Source organism: Tamandua tetradactyla, chromosome 25 (assembly GCF_023851605.1).
Source record: "Tamandua tetradactyla isolate mTamTet1 chromosome 25, mTamTet1.pri, whole genome shotgun sequence".
Classification (NCBI taxonomy): domain Eukaryota; kingdom Metazoa; phylum Chordata; class Mammalia; order Pilosa; family Myrmecophagidae; genus Tamandua; species Tamandua tetradactyla.
In genome coordinates, this window is record NC_135351.1 from 27,638,465 (window position 1) to 27,656,164 (window position 17,700).

General features: G+C 39.6%; 2 protein-coding genes across 6 annotated transcripts in view; one reads left to right on the forward strand and one right to left on the reverse strand.

Annotated features, from left to right (window-relative positions):
• Positions 1-17,700, forward strand: part of MRS2 (magnesium transporter MRS2) — a 76,938-nt gene that overhangs the window by 52,654 nt on the left and 6,584 nt on the right. For 2 of the 4 annotated variants that reach the window (XM_077143754.1, XM_077143760.1), the window contains one exon: positions 407-14,141. The exons of the other annotated variants lie outside the window; for them this stretch is intronic. In XM_077143754.1, coding sequence (XP_076999869.1) covers positions 407-457 — 51 coding nt within the window. In that variant the 3' untranslated portion in view covers positions 458-14,141. Of the gene's footprint in view, positions 1-406; positions 14,142-17,700 lie in introns of those variants that run through there. 4 annotated transcript variants of the gene reach the window in all.
• The window catches only part of GPLD1 (glycosylphosphatidylinositol specific phospholipase D1), a 63,204-nt gene continuing 48,658 nt past the window's right edge, over positions 3,155-17,700 (reverse strand). For both annotated transcript variants that reach the window (XM_077143752.1, XM_077143753.1), the window contains 10 exons: positions 17,030-17,104; positions 16,780-16,936; positions 15,370-15,511; positions 14,796-14,901; positions 14,621-14,714; positions 9,831-10,007; positions 9,261-9,421; positions 7,859-7,885; positions 7,688-7,738; positions 3,155-4,981 (listed from right to left, as the gene is read on the reverse strand). In XM_077143752.1, the coding sequence (XP_076999867.1) occupies positions 4,895-4,981; positions 7,688-7,738; positions 7,859-7,885; positions 9,261-9,421; positions 9,831-10,007; positions 14,621-14,714; positions 14,796-14,901; positions 15,370-15,511; positions 16,780-16,936; positions 17,030-17,104 (1,077 nt within the window). In that variant the 3' untranslated portion in view covers positions 3,155-4,894. The remainder of the gene's footprint in view (positions 4,982-7,687; positions 7,739-7,858; positions 7,886-9,260; positions 9,422-9,830; positions 10,008-14,620; positions 14,715-14,795; positions 14,902-15,369; positions 15,512-16,779; positions 16,937-17,029; positions 17,105-17,700) is intronic.

Sequence of the window (17,700 nt, forward strand, 5' to 3'; positions counted from 1 at the left end):
AAAGCATTTAGCACAATGCTTGGCACAATAAGAAATAGAATTTATTTTGTATAGAACACTGTGACAGGCATTAGACACTTTGACAGATGTTAGTAATGCTTGCCTGAATCAATTATTACCATGATTTTATAAAGTATTACTATTTTATCAGAGCCAAAACTGAACTATAGAAAATCCATGTTAGTTCTGATTTAGAAAAGATAAAAAAAAGTGTACCTCTTTTTTATCTTTATACTTGTAGATTACACCACTGGAAAAGTGCTTGACCTACTGATCTATTCAGATATAGCCATACCATGGTGGGCAGCCCTCTCCTTAGTTAGTAATTACATAATACGTCATGTTACTAGTGGCTTTTCTTTTAAGTGAAAAGAAAAAACAAACATAGCTTTCCTCCTTTACTTAGATGTCCTCTTTACCTAAAAAGACCTTCAGGCAGATGGAAGGATGGAAATGAAAAGCAGCCTCAGTCAAGATGGACTTCGATCCTGCAGGAATATCCTACAAACCAGTAGGAACACCCGGTGGGGACTGCATGTTCTGTGACAGTCATCACAGGCAGCTTCTGATACGCTTTATCATTTTCTTTTATAGAATCAGAGACTTGGGGAAAAAAATCAGTGATATTTAAATTACAGTGTCTGATGGTAAAAACACATGGCAGGCATAGTACTAGAACTTATTTGCATGTTCAAGATTCTGAGTAAAGAAGCAAAGTGCTTACTTTGTAAAAGGCAACAATTCTATTTCCTACAAACTTAAAGAATTTTTATAAGATGTGGCATGAATCATGCAGAGATTAATTTAACACAAGATAATTTTATATTATAATATGCAATATATTATATTTTTATTTAATTTATGTATATATCAAGAAAAGTACAATTTTAATGCCAAATGAAGCCTGTTAACTTGACGAACCCACAGTTAGGATATCAGATAGCTGTAGTTTATAGCCAGTACAGGGCATCATGTTCATATTAATTTTCTCATTCTCGGGTGACTGAGAATTAGCAGAATATGTATTAACCTTAAAATAAACTCAGTTTGTGCTTTAAATTAATCATTGACATATTCTTAGTTTCTTGTATTTGCCCCTTTTTAACAATAAGGCCCATAAAGATAAGGAAATAATATCAGCTGTATTTGGTTCCAGTTAAAGAGGTTTTGCTACAACTCTGGACCCCTGCAACTATTTTTCTTTGCTCAGCTATAATTAAAGCCTTTTGAAGTAAAGTAGATAGCAAATGCTGCCATTCTATTACTGTTTTATAGCTGCTTTTGCCTATTTTTTAGAGCATATGGCTGTGCCACTCCAGCCCCAAATGGAATGGTTCTGTAGCCCAGCCAGTCTATATCGCCTACACTCCAAAGTTGCCAGAGGGGCTTCCTAAAGCAAGAAGGCAGATAAATTTTAGAATTCTGATAACATTCAGTTCCCAGAGAAATTGTCTTTTTTTTTTTTAAGGCTAATATTTGTAAAAAGCAGCTATCCTATTTAATATCTTATCTGCCTTTTTTATATTATCTGGACATTAAGTATAATTATACAGTTGAACATTCCCAGTTAAACTTGCCTTCACAAGTAGCCTGTATGGAATATTCTATAGTGTCCCCCGAATCCACAGCAGCTCTTACACTACAAATGTTGTAGTAGTGGCAGAATAAATATGCCACTACTGTTAAGGGAACGCTAATATGGCATATGAGGAAGTTCAGAGGTCTATAGCAGGGGATGTGGCAGTAGGAACTGAATACTATTCCAGTTGCTGATTTGAAAGGAAACAGAGGGAGTTCAAGTATGTCTCCCCCACTCCATGCGTGGTCATGAGACATTAGAGGGGAGTGAGAACAGAAGGCTTGTCCTGAAGGCTCGAGGGGCCCACCGCGTTGTTGGAGTATGACTGTACAGCCCTCTAGCATTTTACATGTTCAATGGTTTCTATGGACATGTTGATAAAATCACACCTCGATAAAATCACAACAGCATACTCTCAGTTGGTGCACCTCAGAGCCGCCTGCTGCTGATTCTGTTCTTATGTTATCTCTAAAATAGGTAATAAATATTACTTAACTGTGGATTGTAAAGACAATGGCAGCCCACAGGGCAAAATCTGATTTGCCTAAAATCAGGAATAGAATAGAATTTGGTCATTTTTCCTTGTAGTGTTACTGAGTTAGTGAGTTTGGGTAAACTAAATACTTATTTATATATTTATGAGTCACATCCCATCAATAGAAGGGATAATTATGTAACTACCTCATAAGTCTCATAAGGGAAGTTACTAATGGTTTATAAAATTCTTTGAAGTGTTTTTAGATCAAGTATGATTTCAAATGTCATCTAGCTCTGCTTTGGTAACTTCAAGATGCTTCTTGCATTAAATTTCCCTTAATAAGACAGTGCCTATGCCAAAGAAGATGAAATGTAGTAGTTTTAAATGTGGAATTAAACTAATATAGCACATTTACTATTTGAAAGTTAAGGAGATAGAATTTCAAACAGTGATATGAGTAAGCAAGCAATTATACCTCATTTCACAAGTACAAGGTATGATACTCTTAACAGACTATTTGAAAGGCTTCTAAAAATGGCAAAATAGATGTCATTTTAGGATATCATTAATGCTTGCTTTATTCCTGGTAAAAACGTTGTACTAACCATTTAAACATTTCATATTAAAAAGCTACTTATTTTGGTGAATTGTTCTAAGAATTATATATAGTTTTATTTCTTGGAATCAATATTAAACTCACACTTTATTTACTTTCATTACTTTAATAACTACAGAGGTGGTCTAACAGTACATGGGATAGGGTATCTGGAAACCATGTCCTCTTCCCAAGCTCACTTCAAGTCTAGTCTCTTACGTCTGTAATACAAATGGCATAAAGCCGTTCCAAGGCATAAAACTTTGGAAAATATCATTACATTTAAAGATAGTAGACAAAAAATTACAAATATATAAATATCTTCTGACATCTTAAAATAAAGATAGTTTTAGTTACCACTATTACATGTTCAATTTTGTGTAAAGGAGAAATCATAACTCCATAGAAATCATATCCCATTACAATATTAATGTCAGAATCAATACTAAGAACTATAGTTAGTAGAATGCAAATTTAATCTACTTATTGGGCTGATACACTGGACTGTCATGTACTAATTTTTATTTCTATATGCTAGGTTTTTACATAGTTACCATATAGTTGGCCTTCAATAGCAGAAGTGCACTTTAAATCATTTTTTGACTATGGGGTTGGTATGGTTCAATAGTCTATAAACTTGTAAGTTTGCTTTTAGCCTTATAGGTTTTAACCTTTTCCACCCGGTATTTGCTATTTAATATGTGCAGGCATGTTAAATGAGAAATATCAGTCCTCAGGAAAATAAAAATGATGTTTAAATATAGGCCCTATCATTTGGTGAAGCATAATACATAGATGGACAAGATAATGGTATGCCTCCTTCTGCTCAGATCCAGCATCTGAGAGAGACATTTACTGAAATGCAAGATTGATGTCAGAGTGTGTTCTACACTCACAGACTTCTCACCCCTTATGTGAGTAGTTAAGTAATTTCAGTTCCCCTAAAAATAAATTTTTTTTTAAATAAAAATAATTCAGATAGGTTGAGCTGTCAATAATTGCTAGCCAAATAGTGCTTGTATGGCCTTTTTTGATGTGCCATACTGAAACCTTAATTTCTGATTTAATGTTCTATCTTTCATACAAGCTGTTTTTCTTGTCTCTCTTCACCAGTCTTTCCTCTGCCTCTAGAGAAGCTGAGAAAGGAAGAAAGGGGCTCTTGTCATTTATTACTTTTCTTCCTTTTTAATCATTAGAAGAAAAAGGCTAATACAAAATCAACTAGTATTTTTGCAACTCATTTTCTGTTGTTTACAAATAATATTGCCTGCAGAAGCAGTTTTTGCTATGTTACTGTACAGCATTAATGAGCTGAAACCCTGTGGTCCATTCTTTTCCCTTGAATGTGCCAGACTGCAGGACTGGCCAGTGATATCCACCTACTGAAAACAGCCAAGGCCTGCTTCATGCCTCTTGGTCTCTTACCAGTCAGCAGCCTTCAGCTCAGGCCAGGTCTCTCTCCTTTTCTGCTCTCATTCTCCAATTGGCACAACTTGTGGCAACCTAAGGCAATGAAGGCCCCTCTTGGGATGACGCAAAACTAGTGGAGAGTCACTAGGTGGTGTTGCCTGTTCAAACAGCCACCTCTGCAAAAGCATTTGAGGGCACAGAAAGTTGACAGTTTGTTCTGCATATTTGTCCTTCCTATGTATAATTGAAAATACAATAATCCTCATTAACAAAAGACCAAATCATTTACAATAAGTGATTTTGGAATTGTGTGGTTATCCTTCACCCCCATACTTTTCTCCTTGCGGGACTATCTTCCTCTCACAGTGTTTTTCCTTTATACTTTCCTTTCTGTTATACTTTGTGTGGAACAGGACACCAGAAAAAGAAGGACATTTAGGAGGAATTGTGTACAGAGATCTTCCTAAGAGGTAACGACAGAGTAAGCTTTTGCAGGCTTGGGAATGACAGGTATTTGTGTGAAATACCTGTACAGCAGATAATAAGCTAGTTGGGGGAAGAAAAGAGAAAGATTTAGATGCAATGGGAACAAAGTAGTAAGTTCTGGAAGGGGATGTGAATAACCAGAGTTTGGGCTATTTCACATATTTCTAGTGTATTCATATGATTACTACATCTGATTTCCAGACAGTCTGGCTGTTAATATTGGGTCCCCACCTTTGTTAGGATCTACAGTGGCTCTACTGGAGATGCCATATTATCCACCAGACTCTCACCCTGGAGGACTCGGCCTGAGAAGGGGAGGGGCAGATTAGGAAATAGAGTGAAATCTTTAATCGAAGCCAAGGTTGTAGACATGAAGTGCCCCAGAGAGCCGGGCTCCCATAGAACTCCTTTCAGCAGCAATGACAACTTGGTTCTGTAGAGAGAAGCAATACAGACAGTTAATTCCTAACAGCTAAGTTCCAATTGTATTCCAGGCATCATAGTCCTCTTTCTATCCCCAGAGTGTACTAAGACATTGACCAGACCTCATGCTTGAACTTAAACTCCTCTTTCCCTTGCATTCTTTTAATATTCCAGTGTCAATTAAAAGAGAAAATTTAATTGTAATTTTTCAGAAAAATGAACCAACTAGTAATTTCTCCTCTCTTTCTTCCCCTACTTATTGAATTACTTATTTACTAATTTGTCTATGATTTGGCCATGAACTAGTTTCATCTCCATTTCCTAGTAAAGCCATGGTCATTCCCGAAATCAACTCTGCCCCCACTTCATACACTCTTTGTGCTTCTTCAGTCAGTGAGTCTGTCTGTGCATCTTCCAGACCCAGTGCAGGCCCCACAAGCTCCACAGGCCTTCCCTGGCTCCACCAGCAGAGACCCTACAGCAGCTGCCGTTTGATCTCCAGGTGGTCCTGGCTGTCATGGTTTGATTGGAACAGGACATAATCTGCAGTCGCTGAGTGGGTCTTAAGGACCTTTCCTCTACCTAGATAAGCTGGCTCTGAAGACAGCCCCACAAGAGGTCTTAGTAATGTAGAGACAATAGCAGCACTGTTTAAGTGCCTAGTATCTTAATTCTAGTTGGTTAATAACAGTTGCATTACTTAATGCTCATATGTCATAGAAAGGAAAGAGGTCTTCAAAAGCATAATTTTTGCTCAAGTTTCAGGAAAAGGCCTCACCTGACCATCTCCAGATTGCCCATGTCAATTTTTTAACTAGAACTACTGATTTATCTTTGCACTCAGTGTGCTTCAGTGCTCCCACTTTTAGTTAAGTGTTAGGAAAATATGATAATTTTAATATTGACCCAAGTGAACTATAATTTGAAAGGTGAATTTGCAGTGTTGAAAAGAATCAAATATAAATTACCTTCAGATGATCCATACTGCTCCTTCTCAATTAGTGTAGATAATGTTTGATATAAATGTTTATACAATCTTTTTTATTGTGGTGATGTATAAAGTTTGCCACTTTTACCATTTTTAAGTGTAAAATTCAGTGACACTAATTACTTTGACAGTGTTGCACTACTGTCACCTTGTGTTACAAAAACTTTATCACCCAGAACATAAATTTACAATACATGGATACTTAATAATGTCTAACTTTGGAAAATGAATAGAACTTTAATTATAGGTAAGAATTTTTATGATAAAGTATTCCTGTGGCCAGACCTTTTGAGACTCCTCACATAAATGTAACAGTTCATCTTTTTTCCGTTGTGTTTAACCCCAGATCACAGGCTCGCCTGTAAACAGGTTAAAGCAAACGTCCCTGGAACTGTTGGCCACTAGAGGGCCTTTAAGCACAGTTCTGGGCAGGGGCCCAGTTCACAGCACCTGCAAGATGTACAGGCCTCGGACCTCTCTGTCTACTCTGAGGTTGAGACGCTGGGTACTGAATTCTAAAACGCAGGAAGGCTTCCCCAGCCCTGCATCCCACAGTTAATTCTTTTCTCACCATTCTTAGCATTTAATCCTCTGATTTGCATCTCTCTTTACTTTGTATGTGTATGAATCTTATTTTCTCTTAAGAGCAGAAACTTCTGTGTCTTTATCTAAGACACACAGCCTCACACAGTTCTGTACGGTATTATATCTTGTAGATGGAATCAGTGGTTTAGAAGTATAATTTAAGATAAAATCCTCTAACCTGCTACATCTGTTAATTTTAAACATGCATACCCTTTGATACAGCAATCTCAGCTGCAGGAATATTTGCACAATTATATAAAGATACAGTTGCAATAATGTTCACTACAGCATTGTCTGTGGTAATAAAAATTGGAAATTATCAGAATATGAGCCAATAAAATAAAATGTATATCCAGACAATAAAATACTGTGTAGCCATTAAAAAGAAATAGGTAGCTCTACATCTCCTGTCTGTAAAGAGGCATACAGTACATGAAAGCAAAACAAGGACAAGTAGAAGAAAATGTGTTTATCTGTCTCTGTAGTCATACTAAAACCCTGAAAATAAAGTCTAGAAGCATACACATTAATAATGGTTATCCTGTGGGACAAGGGTTGACAAACTTTTTCTGTGAAAGGCCAGATAAATACTTTACATTCACAGGTATCTGATGCAACTAATCAATTCTGCCACTGCAGTACCAAACAGCCATAGATAGTGAATGAATGAGCATGGCCGTGTGCCAAAATTTTGTAAACACTGAAATTTGAACCTCATATAAATTGCACATATCATGAATCATTTGTTTTTTGTTTTTTGCATGGGCAGGCACTGGGAATCGAACCCAGGTCTCTGGCATGGCAGGTGAGAACTCTGCCTGCTGAGCCATCATAGCCCGCTCTTGTTTGTTTTTTTTTCACCATTAAAAAAATAGCCAGTTTTAGCTCACAGGCTGTACAAAAACAGTCCATGGCTAGATTAGCCTGTGGGCCGTGGTCTGCGAGCCCCTGCTACAGAGGGTGAAACTGGAGGGATGGGGAGGGAAATTCTTTGACAAAGAGATTTGGGATTGCATTTGAATGTTTCTTTTTTGTGTTCCTCTCTAGTTTTCAAATAAAAAGTAAATCTAAAATAGAAACAAAATGAGATCACCATCCTAAGAACAAATATAAACATCAAAGAAGTACGGTCTTTCTACTTACCTTTTCCTTTGATCTCACAGTTATTATAGCGCTCCCAAACCTTGAGCTTTCCTGTAAAACATCCAGTCTGTTAATGGCCTTTTGGGGATATAAAATAATATTTTACAGTTTAAAATGATAAGGGGAAAGGCATTTTTCTAAGTCTTCTTCAGTGCTTCAACAGGTACTTACTTCAGGAGAAATCAATACATATTGGGCCTGAAAGAAGAAAAATGGGGAAGAATAATTATTAATGTTGTTACTTTTCATGTGGTTGAAATCAGTTTTAATTGTACCTTTATACTGGTGATAACCTTTAAAAAAATGCATGCCTTTTGACCCCAAAATTCCACTTCTAGAAATTTAGCTCAGAAAATATAACAGATGTATAAAAATGCTTATATGTGCATAGTCACCATATTGTTATTTAGAATAGTGAAAACTGAAAATAGCCTAAGTGACTAATAATCATTACTTAAATAATGATTAAATTATGATTTATCTATGATAAGATGGTCGGCAGCTAATATATTTCATATTGTAGAAGAATCTAGAAAATTGTTCTTGACATACTGAACAGAGAAAAATATGTTCTTGACATACTGTTGAGTTAAAAACCATCAGCTTATAAAGTTATTTGTGTACAAAACCCTGCTCAATATGACCAGAATTGTTACTAAAAATAGACACACCCATACTTCAGTGGTTAAAAGTGAGCTTTAAATCAGATCTTGGATGGTGAGTGCATGGGTATTTCCGTGGTAGAATGCTCACCTTCCGTGCAGGAGACCTGGCTTCAATTCCCGGACCATGCACCCACCCACCCCCCACCCCCCAAAATAAATTGATTAAATTAAATTTTTAAAAATCAGGGTCTTGGTTCAGTTCTGCCCTTTCTTATCAGTGTGACCTCAAACAACCCTTCAGTTTCTCTTTCTGTAACTAGGTATGATGCCAACTTTTACAGCTTAATGTATAGATTATATAAAGTTCTTAACATTGTACTTAGCATAAAATCAATACAAAAACAAAAAACGGTCACAATTAATTTCACAGAAAAAAATACTAGAAGTATACATATCCGGTTAACAGGCATCTCTGCAGAGTGGAATTTTAGGTAAATGAATAGTTTTCATCTTTGTACTATTGTATTTTCTGAAATTTGCCATTTGAAAAAAATTTTTTTAATTTTAAAAATAATAATGGCCATGTTTTAGGCTCAGAACACTTAAGGAAACCTATGTGAGAGAGAGAATAAAACAAAGCCATGAAACAGGAAACAAAAGTGTAGCTATTTAATGAAACTGCAATGGCTGTGGCCTGTTTTCTTTTACTCTTAACCAAGCAGTCCAGGTTGTGACTGGGGATCCACTGGATGCTAAGCCCAGCTGTTCATCATTCTGGAGGTAAAGAGTGCAGAAATGCAAGCATATAAGCAGCCATTCCCACAAAATGAGAGCACATGGTTGTCTTTCCCCCAGTCCTCTGGGCTCAGGTAAAAATTCTAGGAGTTTTACAGCAGACATAATGGAACAAGCCATCAGCAAGTGGTACCTTTTCCCCATATGGTGTAGAATGTCGTAGAATACTTTACCTTTTCTTCTGGACATGGAGTTAGCCACGATTTACATTTGCCTGTCATGTCACCAAGGGTAATGTGTTTGCCATTATATACGTAAACCCGGCCATCTTCACCCCCAATTAGACCAGAGGTTACATCTGCTATCCTCAGTGGGGCCGCCATGATGATTTCATCTGTAAACAGTGAAGACAGAGGAAGGATGTAACAACTGCTCCCTGTCCTTTCCATTGTTCCACTGCTGGACCCTGAACCAGCCCCCCCACAAATAACAGTGTGTCCTTTAAATAGTCTACTGTGAACTCATCCTGACAGGCTTTTGTTTCCTCTTTCATCATTTATCATCAACAGCTGATGAGTGACTCAAAGGTTTCCTGGGCATAGAAGCAGAGGGAACAAATATTACATTACTACCTTCAAGAAGTAAAACTCAATCTTGCTGTATATCCAGCTGTAGTCGTGCTCTATTTAAAATCTATCTAAAAGCCCGTGGGGCCATAGGCTGTCAATTAAGAGGGCAATTAGGATGATACAACCAGTCCATTGGGCAAGTTCTGATTGCTGAAGGCACTGTTCCTTTCTTACCTAGGCCATCATTATCCACATCACTCAAGTGCAGAACTCTGCCAAATCGAGAGAAGCGGCGGTCTCCGCTGAAGGTGCTGAGCAGAGAGGGTGGCACATCAAGTGTTAGTTTATACATCCGAGTGGTTCCACCTTGGTGCAGGGTCATGGTCAGGAAGGCCATTTTAGACATGTCATCTGAAATAAACCAAAGTGACGAATCAAAAGGGCCTGCTGATACCACAAGAAGGAAGATAAGATACAAAAGCACAATAGGATCCGATTCTTGCTTCGTGCTTGCATGCTTCAAATGATGCAGAGCACTTAGAACCACTGATTTTAGCGCTGGTCAGCTTGGGTTAAGAAGGTACAACTAGCTTATGCACCAAAACCCAAACATTGCATAAGCTCAGCGATGTCCCATCAAATATGTTTCTTCTTCTGCTCTTGGTCCTCCAAAACATTATTTATACAGCCATCCAACTTAATCTGTTTATGTCACTCTCCTATCCTACACACTTTAGTTGGAGTCCAAACTCCTTATAAGGCCACCCATAATCTGACTCCTTAGGGCTCTAGTGTTGCTTTGGATTACTTCCTCCTTTCCACCCAAAATGAACTTAAGCCATATGCTGTCATATTTCCATAATCTGGGCCTTTGAACGTGTTGTATGCTCTGCCTGGAATGGACACCCCTTCCCCTCAGGTCCCTCACTTCCCCTTGCCCATACCCCTCTAGCTAACTCCTGCTCAGTCTTCAGAATTTGGCTCAGGTATCACCTCCTCTGTGAAGCCTCTCCTAACCTGCTGGTCTACAGGAGATACCCTCCCAAATGCTCCCAGATGACCCTGTACCTAGCGCCACTGTAACACCGATTGCAGGCGACCAAGTCCATAAGTGATAGGACCACATATTCGTCATTTATTCACTCTATCTAGTACATTGTTTGGTTCATCACAAGTGCTTAAAAATGATTTTTACGTGAATGAATTTTTAACAAATTCACAACAAAGATGTTAGTTAGGTTCTGGCCTGTAGATAATCATTTGCAACAAGCCTTGATTTCAGAAATGAAAGAGTATATGCTCCAAAAACCCTAACGGCATCTGTGGCTTGGTGAAGCGGGCCGCTGGTTAACTGAACCAGGCAGTGTCCAGCGAGTGGACACAGTCGCACAATAGTGTCTGCTTAGTACCATGGGCAGAACAGGTTATTACCTGATGAGCAAGTTATTTGTTTTCACTGACAACCTTCTGTCCTTGTCTACAGCAGATTGTCAGAAGCACTTGGGGCAACAATAGCAGTGAGAAATAACAGCTAGAAAAAAACCACCTAGGTTTTTAAAAAGTACAATTGTTTATATTCAGGGTGACAGCCCAAAGGCATGAAAATAAAGGAAAGAAAATCCCTACTCCCTTCTTGTGCTCTGTATTGGAACTTGAGCTCCTGGAATGATAGGAAAAATAGTGATCTTTTGCGCTCAGGGTCCACTCCCTTGCCTGCAGGGTGGGCACCTGTCTGATCCTGCTACACATGATTGCTCGTGGGCCTCGGCCAGGTTTGCCCTCTAGGTGGGGCTTTGCACCCTCAGCCCTCCGCCTCTTCTACCAGGGCTTGTGTGGGTCCTGCAGACCCCAACTCCCTCCTCAGAGGCATTATCCCAGCATCTAGTTTGGCGGCAAGGATTAGAAAGCCTGATGATGGCGCCCCACCTAAACTGTGTTCCCACCCAATTTGATCAGTTTTTTAAAAAGCAGAAATTTGATACTCATCGGATTCACGAGTCTACTTCTCAAATGGTTTAAAATGCACAAGGGCAAGGAAGAGATTTGATTATCACTCGCAAGCCTCTGAGATGCATCAGCGTCTATTGGAGAGGCACGTTATACAATTTAGAACAATTTCATTAACGTTCTAAAATTCTCAATGTGAAAAGAAAAAAAGATTTAGATACTTAAAAGGACCATTATTTTGTAGACCACAACTTTGTCTTCATTTCTGTCATAAGCACATGTCCCTGGGTTTTCTTTGGGGGGGGGGGTCAGATTTTTAAAGCACATGCAAACGTTTTATTAATTTCTCAAGGATAATTTAAGTAGCCGCAGAAAACAACATAGCTCTGTCCCTATGGCTTATCTCCCTCACAGGCCATAGGCGAGAGCCTCGTCTTGTAGTGTGGTTCACACCATGACTCAGAAAAACTGTGGATTATAAGTCACGTCATGTCATGGACTCAGAATTATTGCAAAATACTCAAAACTAGGAATGTTAAACTCATGAATACCAACATGGTCATTACAAAAAGTTTAGAATATTTGGGGAAAAGGGGGCTAAAGAAGAATAATATACCTGGATGCAATACACATATACACATTTTAAACAATGGTATAATATTTCATATGCTGCTTTTCATATTTAGACTATTTCTAACTTTTTTTGCTACTATAAATATTGTGATCTATTTTTCCACCGTTCTGAATAGTTTTTTAGAACAGATTTATAATGTGGTCCAAGGAAATAAAGATTTTTAAGGTTTCTGACATATTGCCAAACCTTTTCTCTATCAAAGGCATGTCGATGTATTCTCACCAGCAGTGTAGGAGTGAGTGCTCATCTCAAGTTGGCTTTTGCCATTACTATTACCATTTTCATATTGAAAGTACTTTGTAGTTACTAATTAGTGCCCTAAAATCCTCATTTTGTGTTTAAACTGTTAGCTGTGTACAGTGGCTACAGTCTGAACCAAGGATTCTTCTGAGCCAGAGAGCACAGTGCAGGGAAGGACTGACGGAGCCAAGGGAATGGGCTCCTTACACTGCTCCAACCCACACCAGCAAAACCCAGCCTGGTTTCACGCTCCTGGAGGGTGCCAGTTACCTGGACGTAGATCAGAATTCTCAAACTTACAAATCAAACTCAATAAAATCCACTGTTTAATAGGTCAATCTGTAACACAGAGCTGTGATCCCCCACACTGTGCCCTGAAGTGCTGAAGTGAACTCACAGGGATGTTGTAGGCATTTTAAATTTTCAGAGGAAACACAAGGTCAGCTGTCTTCACAGTTTCTACAGTATGTCCCTACAATCATGCAAAGCTGGGTTTCTGGGAGTTGCTGAGATAGAACATGCAGGTAGTGATATCTAATCTGAATCCAAGGTTTAAAAAACTGCAGCGTTCAACACGCCCTGTTGCTAGAACATAAATAGAAGGGAGGCTCCATGGGCCTGTGGCCATGGTTAGCAAGGCCCTGTGCTCGGTCTAACACTCTGCTCTCACTGATTTGAAACTCCTAATAATTTTGAAAAGGTGGCCTATCACTTTTATTTTGCACTGGCCCCACAAATTATATAACCAGTTCTGCATACTTACTGTTTGCACCTAGTTATTATTTTTTTTGCATGGGCAGGCACTGGGAATCGAACCCAGGTCTCCGGCATGACAGGCGAGAACTCTGCCTGCTGAGCCACGGTGGGCCTGCACCTAGTTATTTAATAAACAGAACTGTTGGATAATCCTTTTGGCCTGTGGAAGTACAAGGAAAAATGGGGAAATCTGAACAGTATCACAACCTGGTTGTGATATTGTACTAGAGTTTTGCAAAATGTCATTGAGGGAAACTGGATAAAATATACACAAGATCTCTCTGTATAAAATTCATAACTGCATGTGAATTTTACAATTATCTCAACATAGAACATTTATATACACAGTTCATAAAAAAAAAAATTACTGAGACAGTAAGAGCCCCAGACTCAAGAAAATTTGAGAACCTCTAACTCTCTAGCAGAAAAAGTGAGGTGGAAAAGAAAATTAGTTATGTGTGTTGCAAGAGCTTAGAAATCAATACCCAGACTGTAAAGGAAAAAGAAAAAAATTGCCATTCCTAATTCAGTAAGTTTTCATTGTTATACTGCTGCATTCTGAATCATGCAATGAAAAATTTGGTCCTTTCCTTTGTCTAATCCACTTGTGCTTATTATTCCAATTTCTTCCATATTATATGAAAAAATGAAAATCTTTCTGAAAAAATAATTTGATGATATGTAATAAGACCATTAAAAAATTAGATCCTCTAGTCCAGGAGTTCAACCTCTAGGAATTTATCTTTAAAAACTAATGAATACAGTCAAAGATTGATGTGTACAGGTGTTCAATAATACCTTATTCACAACTGTGAAAAACTGGAAAAATAAATTTTCCAACAAGAGAGGAATGTTGTGTTTTTATGGAAAAACATTAAAAACTATTCAAAAATCATGTTTTTAGGAGAATATTTAACATGAGAACATGCTCAAGAAATAAGTGAAAAATTATATGGGGCACCAAAATAGTATGAGCTTAATATTTAAATACATAACAATATTTTCACAGATTTCCAATAAACATTTTTACTTTTATAATTTAGAGGGAGTCATTTTTTTGTTATTTTAATCATCCTATAAATTTTATAAAAATTTCTTTTTATTATATTATTAAAATAATTCCCACTCTTTTCAAAGTAGACCTATTCCTAGTGAACTGATGGATAAAATTTGCTGAGCTCCTCTCCGGCACTCAGTTCAATGGGATAGGAGCCTTACAAAAATGCTGAATTACTTGCATGCATTATTTTCAGCAACCCTTTGAGAAAAATATTCAAATCTCTGTTTTGCAGATAATGATACTTAAGTTCAGTGGGGTTAAGTAACTTACCCAAGGTATTAAAATGCAGGTCTGTCCAACAACAGAGCCCCATAACTTCCCCCTGGTGACGTGGGTCAAGGAGCCACATGAGCAAAAGGAAGTGAAGTGTCAGGGTGCAGGACTTACCGCGAGTCGGGGCTCCAACCAGCAGCACCTGTGTCAGGGTCCCATTAATCAAAACATGGCCACTGGACAGGGAAGTGCCCAGTTTCCCCATTGCCTGTGAGATACAGTGAAATAATCCTTTAGAACTGAGAAAACTTTCTCCAGTGTCCCCTCTCCCTGGGAGTTCCCGCCATACCTTGTCTCCAGAAATGGTAAACCAGCTCTGACAACTTGGTGGGAAATAGCCGTACACCCTTCCGAGGCTTGGCTTCTCATCACGTTTTTGGAATAAGGGGCCCAGCCTGGAATAAAGCACACGGGGTTCACTGCCAAGCAGACGTAGAAGCCGGCCAGGAATTGAGAGAGGCAGGCAGGACGAGACCCGAGGAGAGTGGATCCACCTGAGCCCCATCCACGCTCCCCCCTGTGGCCCCCACCAGAGCCCAGCATGGAAGCATGCTGGCCTCAGAGCCAACTGCAACATCCAAGCCCTCCAGGGACCTTTCTTGAAAATACAAGAGAATACACAGATAAAAAAAATATATAGATAGATCACCCTTGATACCCACCATCCTGCCTCCCAACTTACACCAAATATAGGGACACCTACTGATCTCCTTTTCTGAGCTATTAAGGAGAATTTGCAACCTTGCCAGAACTTGAGCTTTTCCTGGGACGAAACCGATTGCCTAGCCACCTTGTCTGAACCTGCCACGAGCGGATCCCACAGCAGCACCCCGGCCCCCCGTGCTCCCTGGCCCGGGGCTCACCTACTGGCATTCTTCCAGGTCGGGCTCCCCACCACCAGCAGGGTTCTGTGGTTTACGCTGACGCCGTGCAGGGAATACCCGAACCAGGCGAAGTCCTCCTCGCCGCTCACCAACCAGTCGGCCGCCTCCACACTGAGCTTTTCTAAAAAAAAGATGGCCAAGCCCTTTTACTTTATATGAAAAGTCCGCCAGAGTGGAAAGAGGGAGCCTTTTTTCATTTTTTCCTCCCAAAGCAGACTTTCTTTTTATTGTGACAATATGTACATAACATAAAACTTGCCATTTTAATCATTTTTAAATGTACAATTTAGTGAAATTACTTTTACAACACTGTGTTATCACCACCTGTGCCAGTTTGAAACTGTTGTGTACCCCAGAAAAGCCATGTTCTTCAGTCTTGATTCAATACTGTTGGGCGGGATCTTTTTTGTTAATTATTTCCATGGAGATGTGACCTACCAAATTGTGGGTGGGACCTTTTGATGAGGTGGTTTCCACGGAGATGTATCGCTGCACGCTGGAGCCCTTTAAGAGGGAACTATTTTGGAAAAAGCTGAGAGCTGACACAGACACATTCAGTGACGCAGAAAGAAAATACCCCCCGGGGAAGCTGTTTGAAACCAAAAGCCAAAGGACCAGCAGGTGCCAGCCACGTGCCTTCCCAGCTGACAGGTGCTCCAGACCCATCAGCCTTTCTTGAGTCAAGGTTATCGGTCCCTGAATGCCTTAGTTTGGACATTTTCATGGCCTTACAACTGTAAACTTGTAACTTAATAAATTTCTCTTTATGAAAGCCAATGCACTTCTGGTATATTGCATTTCCAGTAACTTTAACAAACTAAAACACTACCTTACATTAAAAAACAAACAAAAAACTCTTTATCACCCAAAAAGAGAAACTCTGTACCCTTTGAGCAATAACTCCTAAGAGTAGGCCCTTTTTGCAGGTGGGTAACAAACGGATTCATTCTGCTGAGAATTTGCCAGAACTCATACATGCCTCCACACTGATTCCAAGATCCCAATGTCAGAAATAGGTCTCATACTTCCCAGGAGAAATATATTTCCAGAGTTCATTTCTGGGGCATGGAGGAAGCTATCTAAAAAGAGCCTCTTCTCTAGACATTTCAGAGCATCACTGGGATGCCATCGGCTCTAAATATTTCTACTCTTACACTGGGCGACTACGAGAATGACCTGTTGGCCCCCTTTGGACCTGGATGTAGACATTGGATCATTTTCTTTATATTTACTAAATGCACCTATATACATCACTTGCCAGACATCTGTAAAGTCTGAAATGAGATAGAATAAAGAAAAAGGACAAAGGCACATGCAAGAGAAGAAATCACAGACGTACAGCGCAGCTACTGTCCACCCCCCGCCCTCCCTCTCCCCCCAAAGCATCACCTTTACCCTTCCAGCTGGCAGCAGAATAAAACGCAGCCACAATTCCCTTCTGCTTCCCTCCACCTGGTGCAAAAGGGGCACCAATCACCAGGTCAGGCTCGCTGTCTCCATTCATATCTGTGGCCAAGAGTGCCCAGCCCAGGTTACAGTAGATGTCCTGGAAGGAAATCAGGAAACCACCCTTTACTTCACACTGCAGGTAGTCAGGGGGTGGCGAGTTCTCATTTCCTGGCTAAGGTGCAAAACATACCTGGCAAGAAATGGTAATATTAGGGGCAGACGGCATTCCTCCTTCTTTAGAACCAAAGTAGATGTACACTGCACCCTAGATGTGGACAAAAGGCAGAAAGGTCATAAGGCACATCTGGTGACCCAAGAACCTTAATAATAGCAAAACAAAGAGTGCTGGCTGTGAATTAAGTCACCATCGGTGGTCCCTACTGGCAGACACTTCACAACCGCCCAAAACCTGTCTGCTCACTGTTGCTGTGCTGAAATGACTCTTCTTTTTCAGTCTGACCCTCCTGCCAGACTGTGAGGGCCCATGAAAGCAGAAACCAGTCAACTGACCTTTGCCTCCCCAATGTCTTGCTCAGGGTCTGCAGTACATAATGGTTCAGTGTTTGCAGAATGAACCCTGCAATTTCATCCACCTGCCAGCCCCAGCCCCATTTCTGGCTCCTCTTTGAAGCCTTCCCTGACCACCCCAGCCCATTATATGCATTTGAACACAGCACACCATGTCTGCACTGCTCATTTGCTTGGAACACATCCTGTGGCATTATTTTGTGTCATAGATCAATTCCTGTCTTATACTTGTCTCTAGCCCCATTCATTTGTTCATTATACAAACACTTAGTTCCCATGAACCGAAGTACTGGGGACTTGGTAGCCAAGTACTGGAGACACAATGAAGAATAC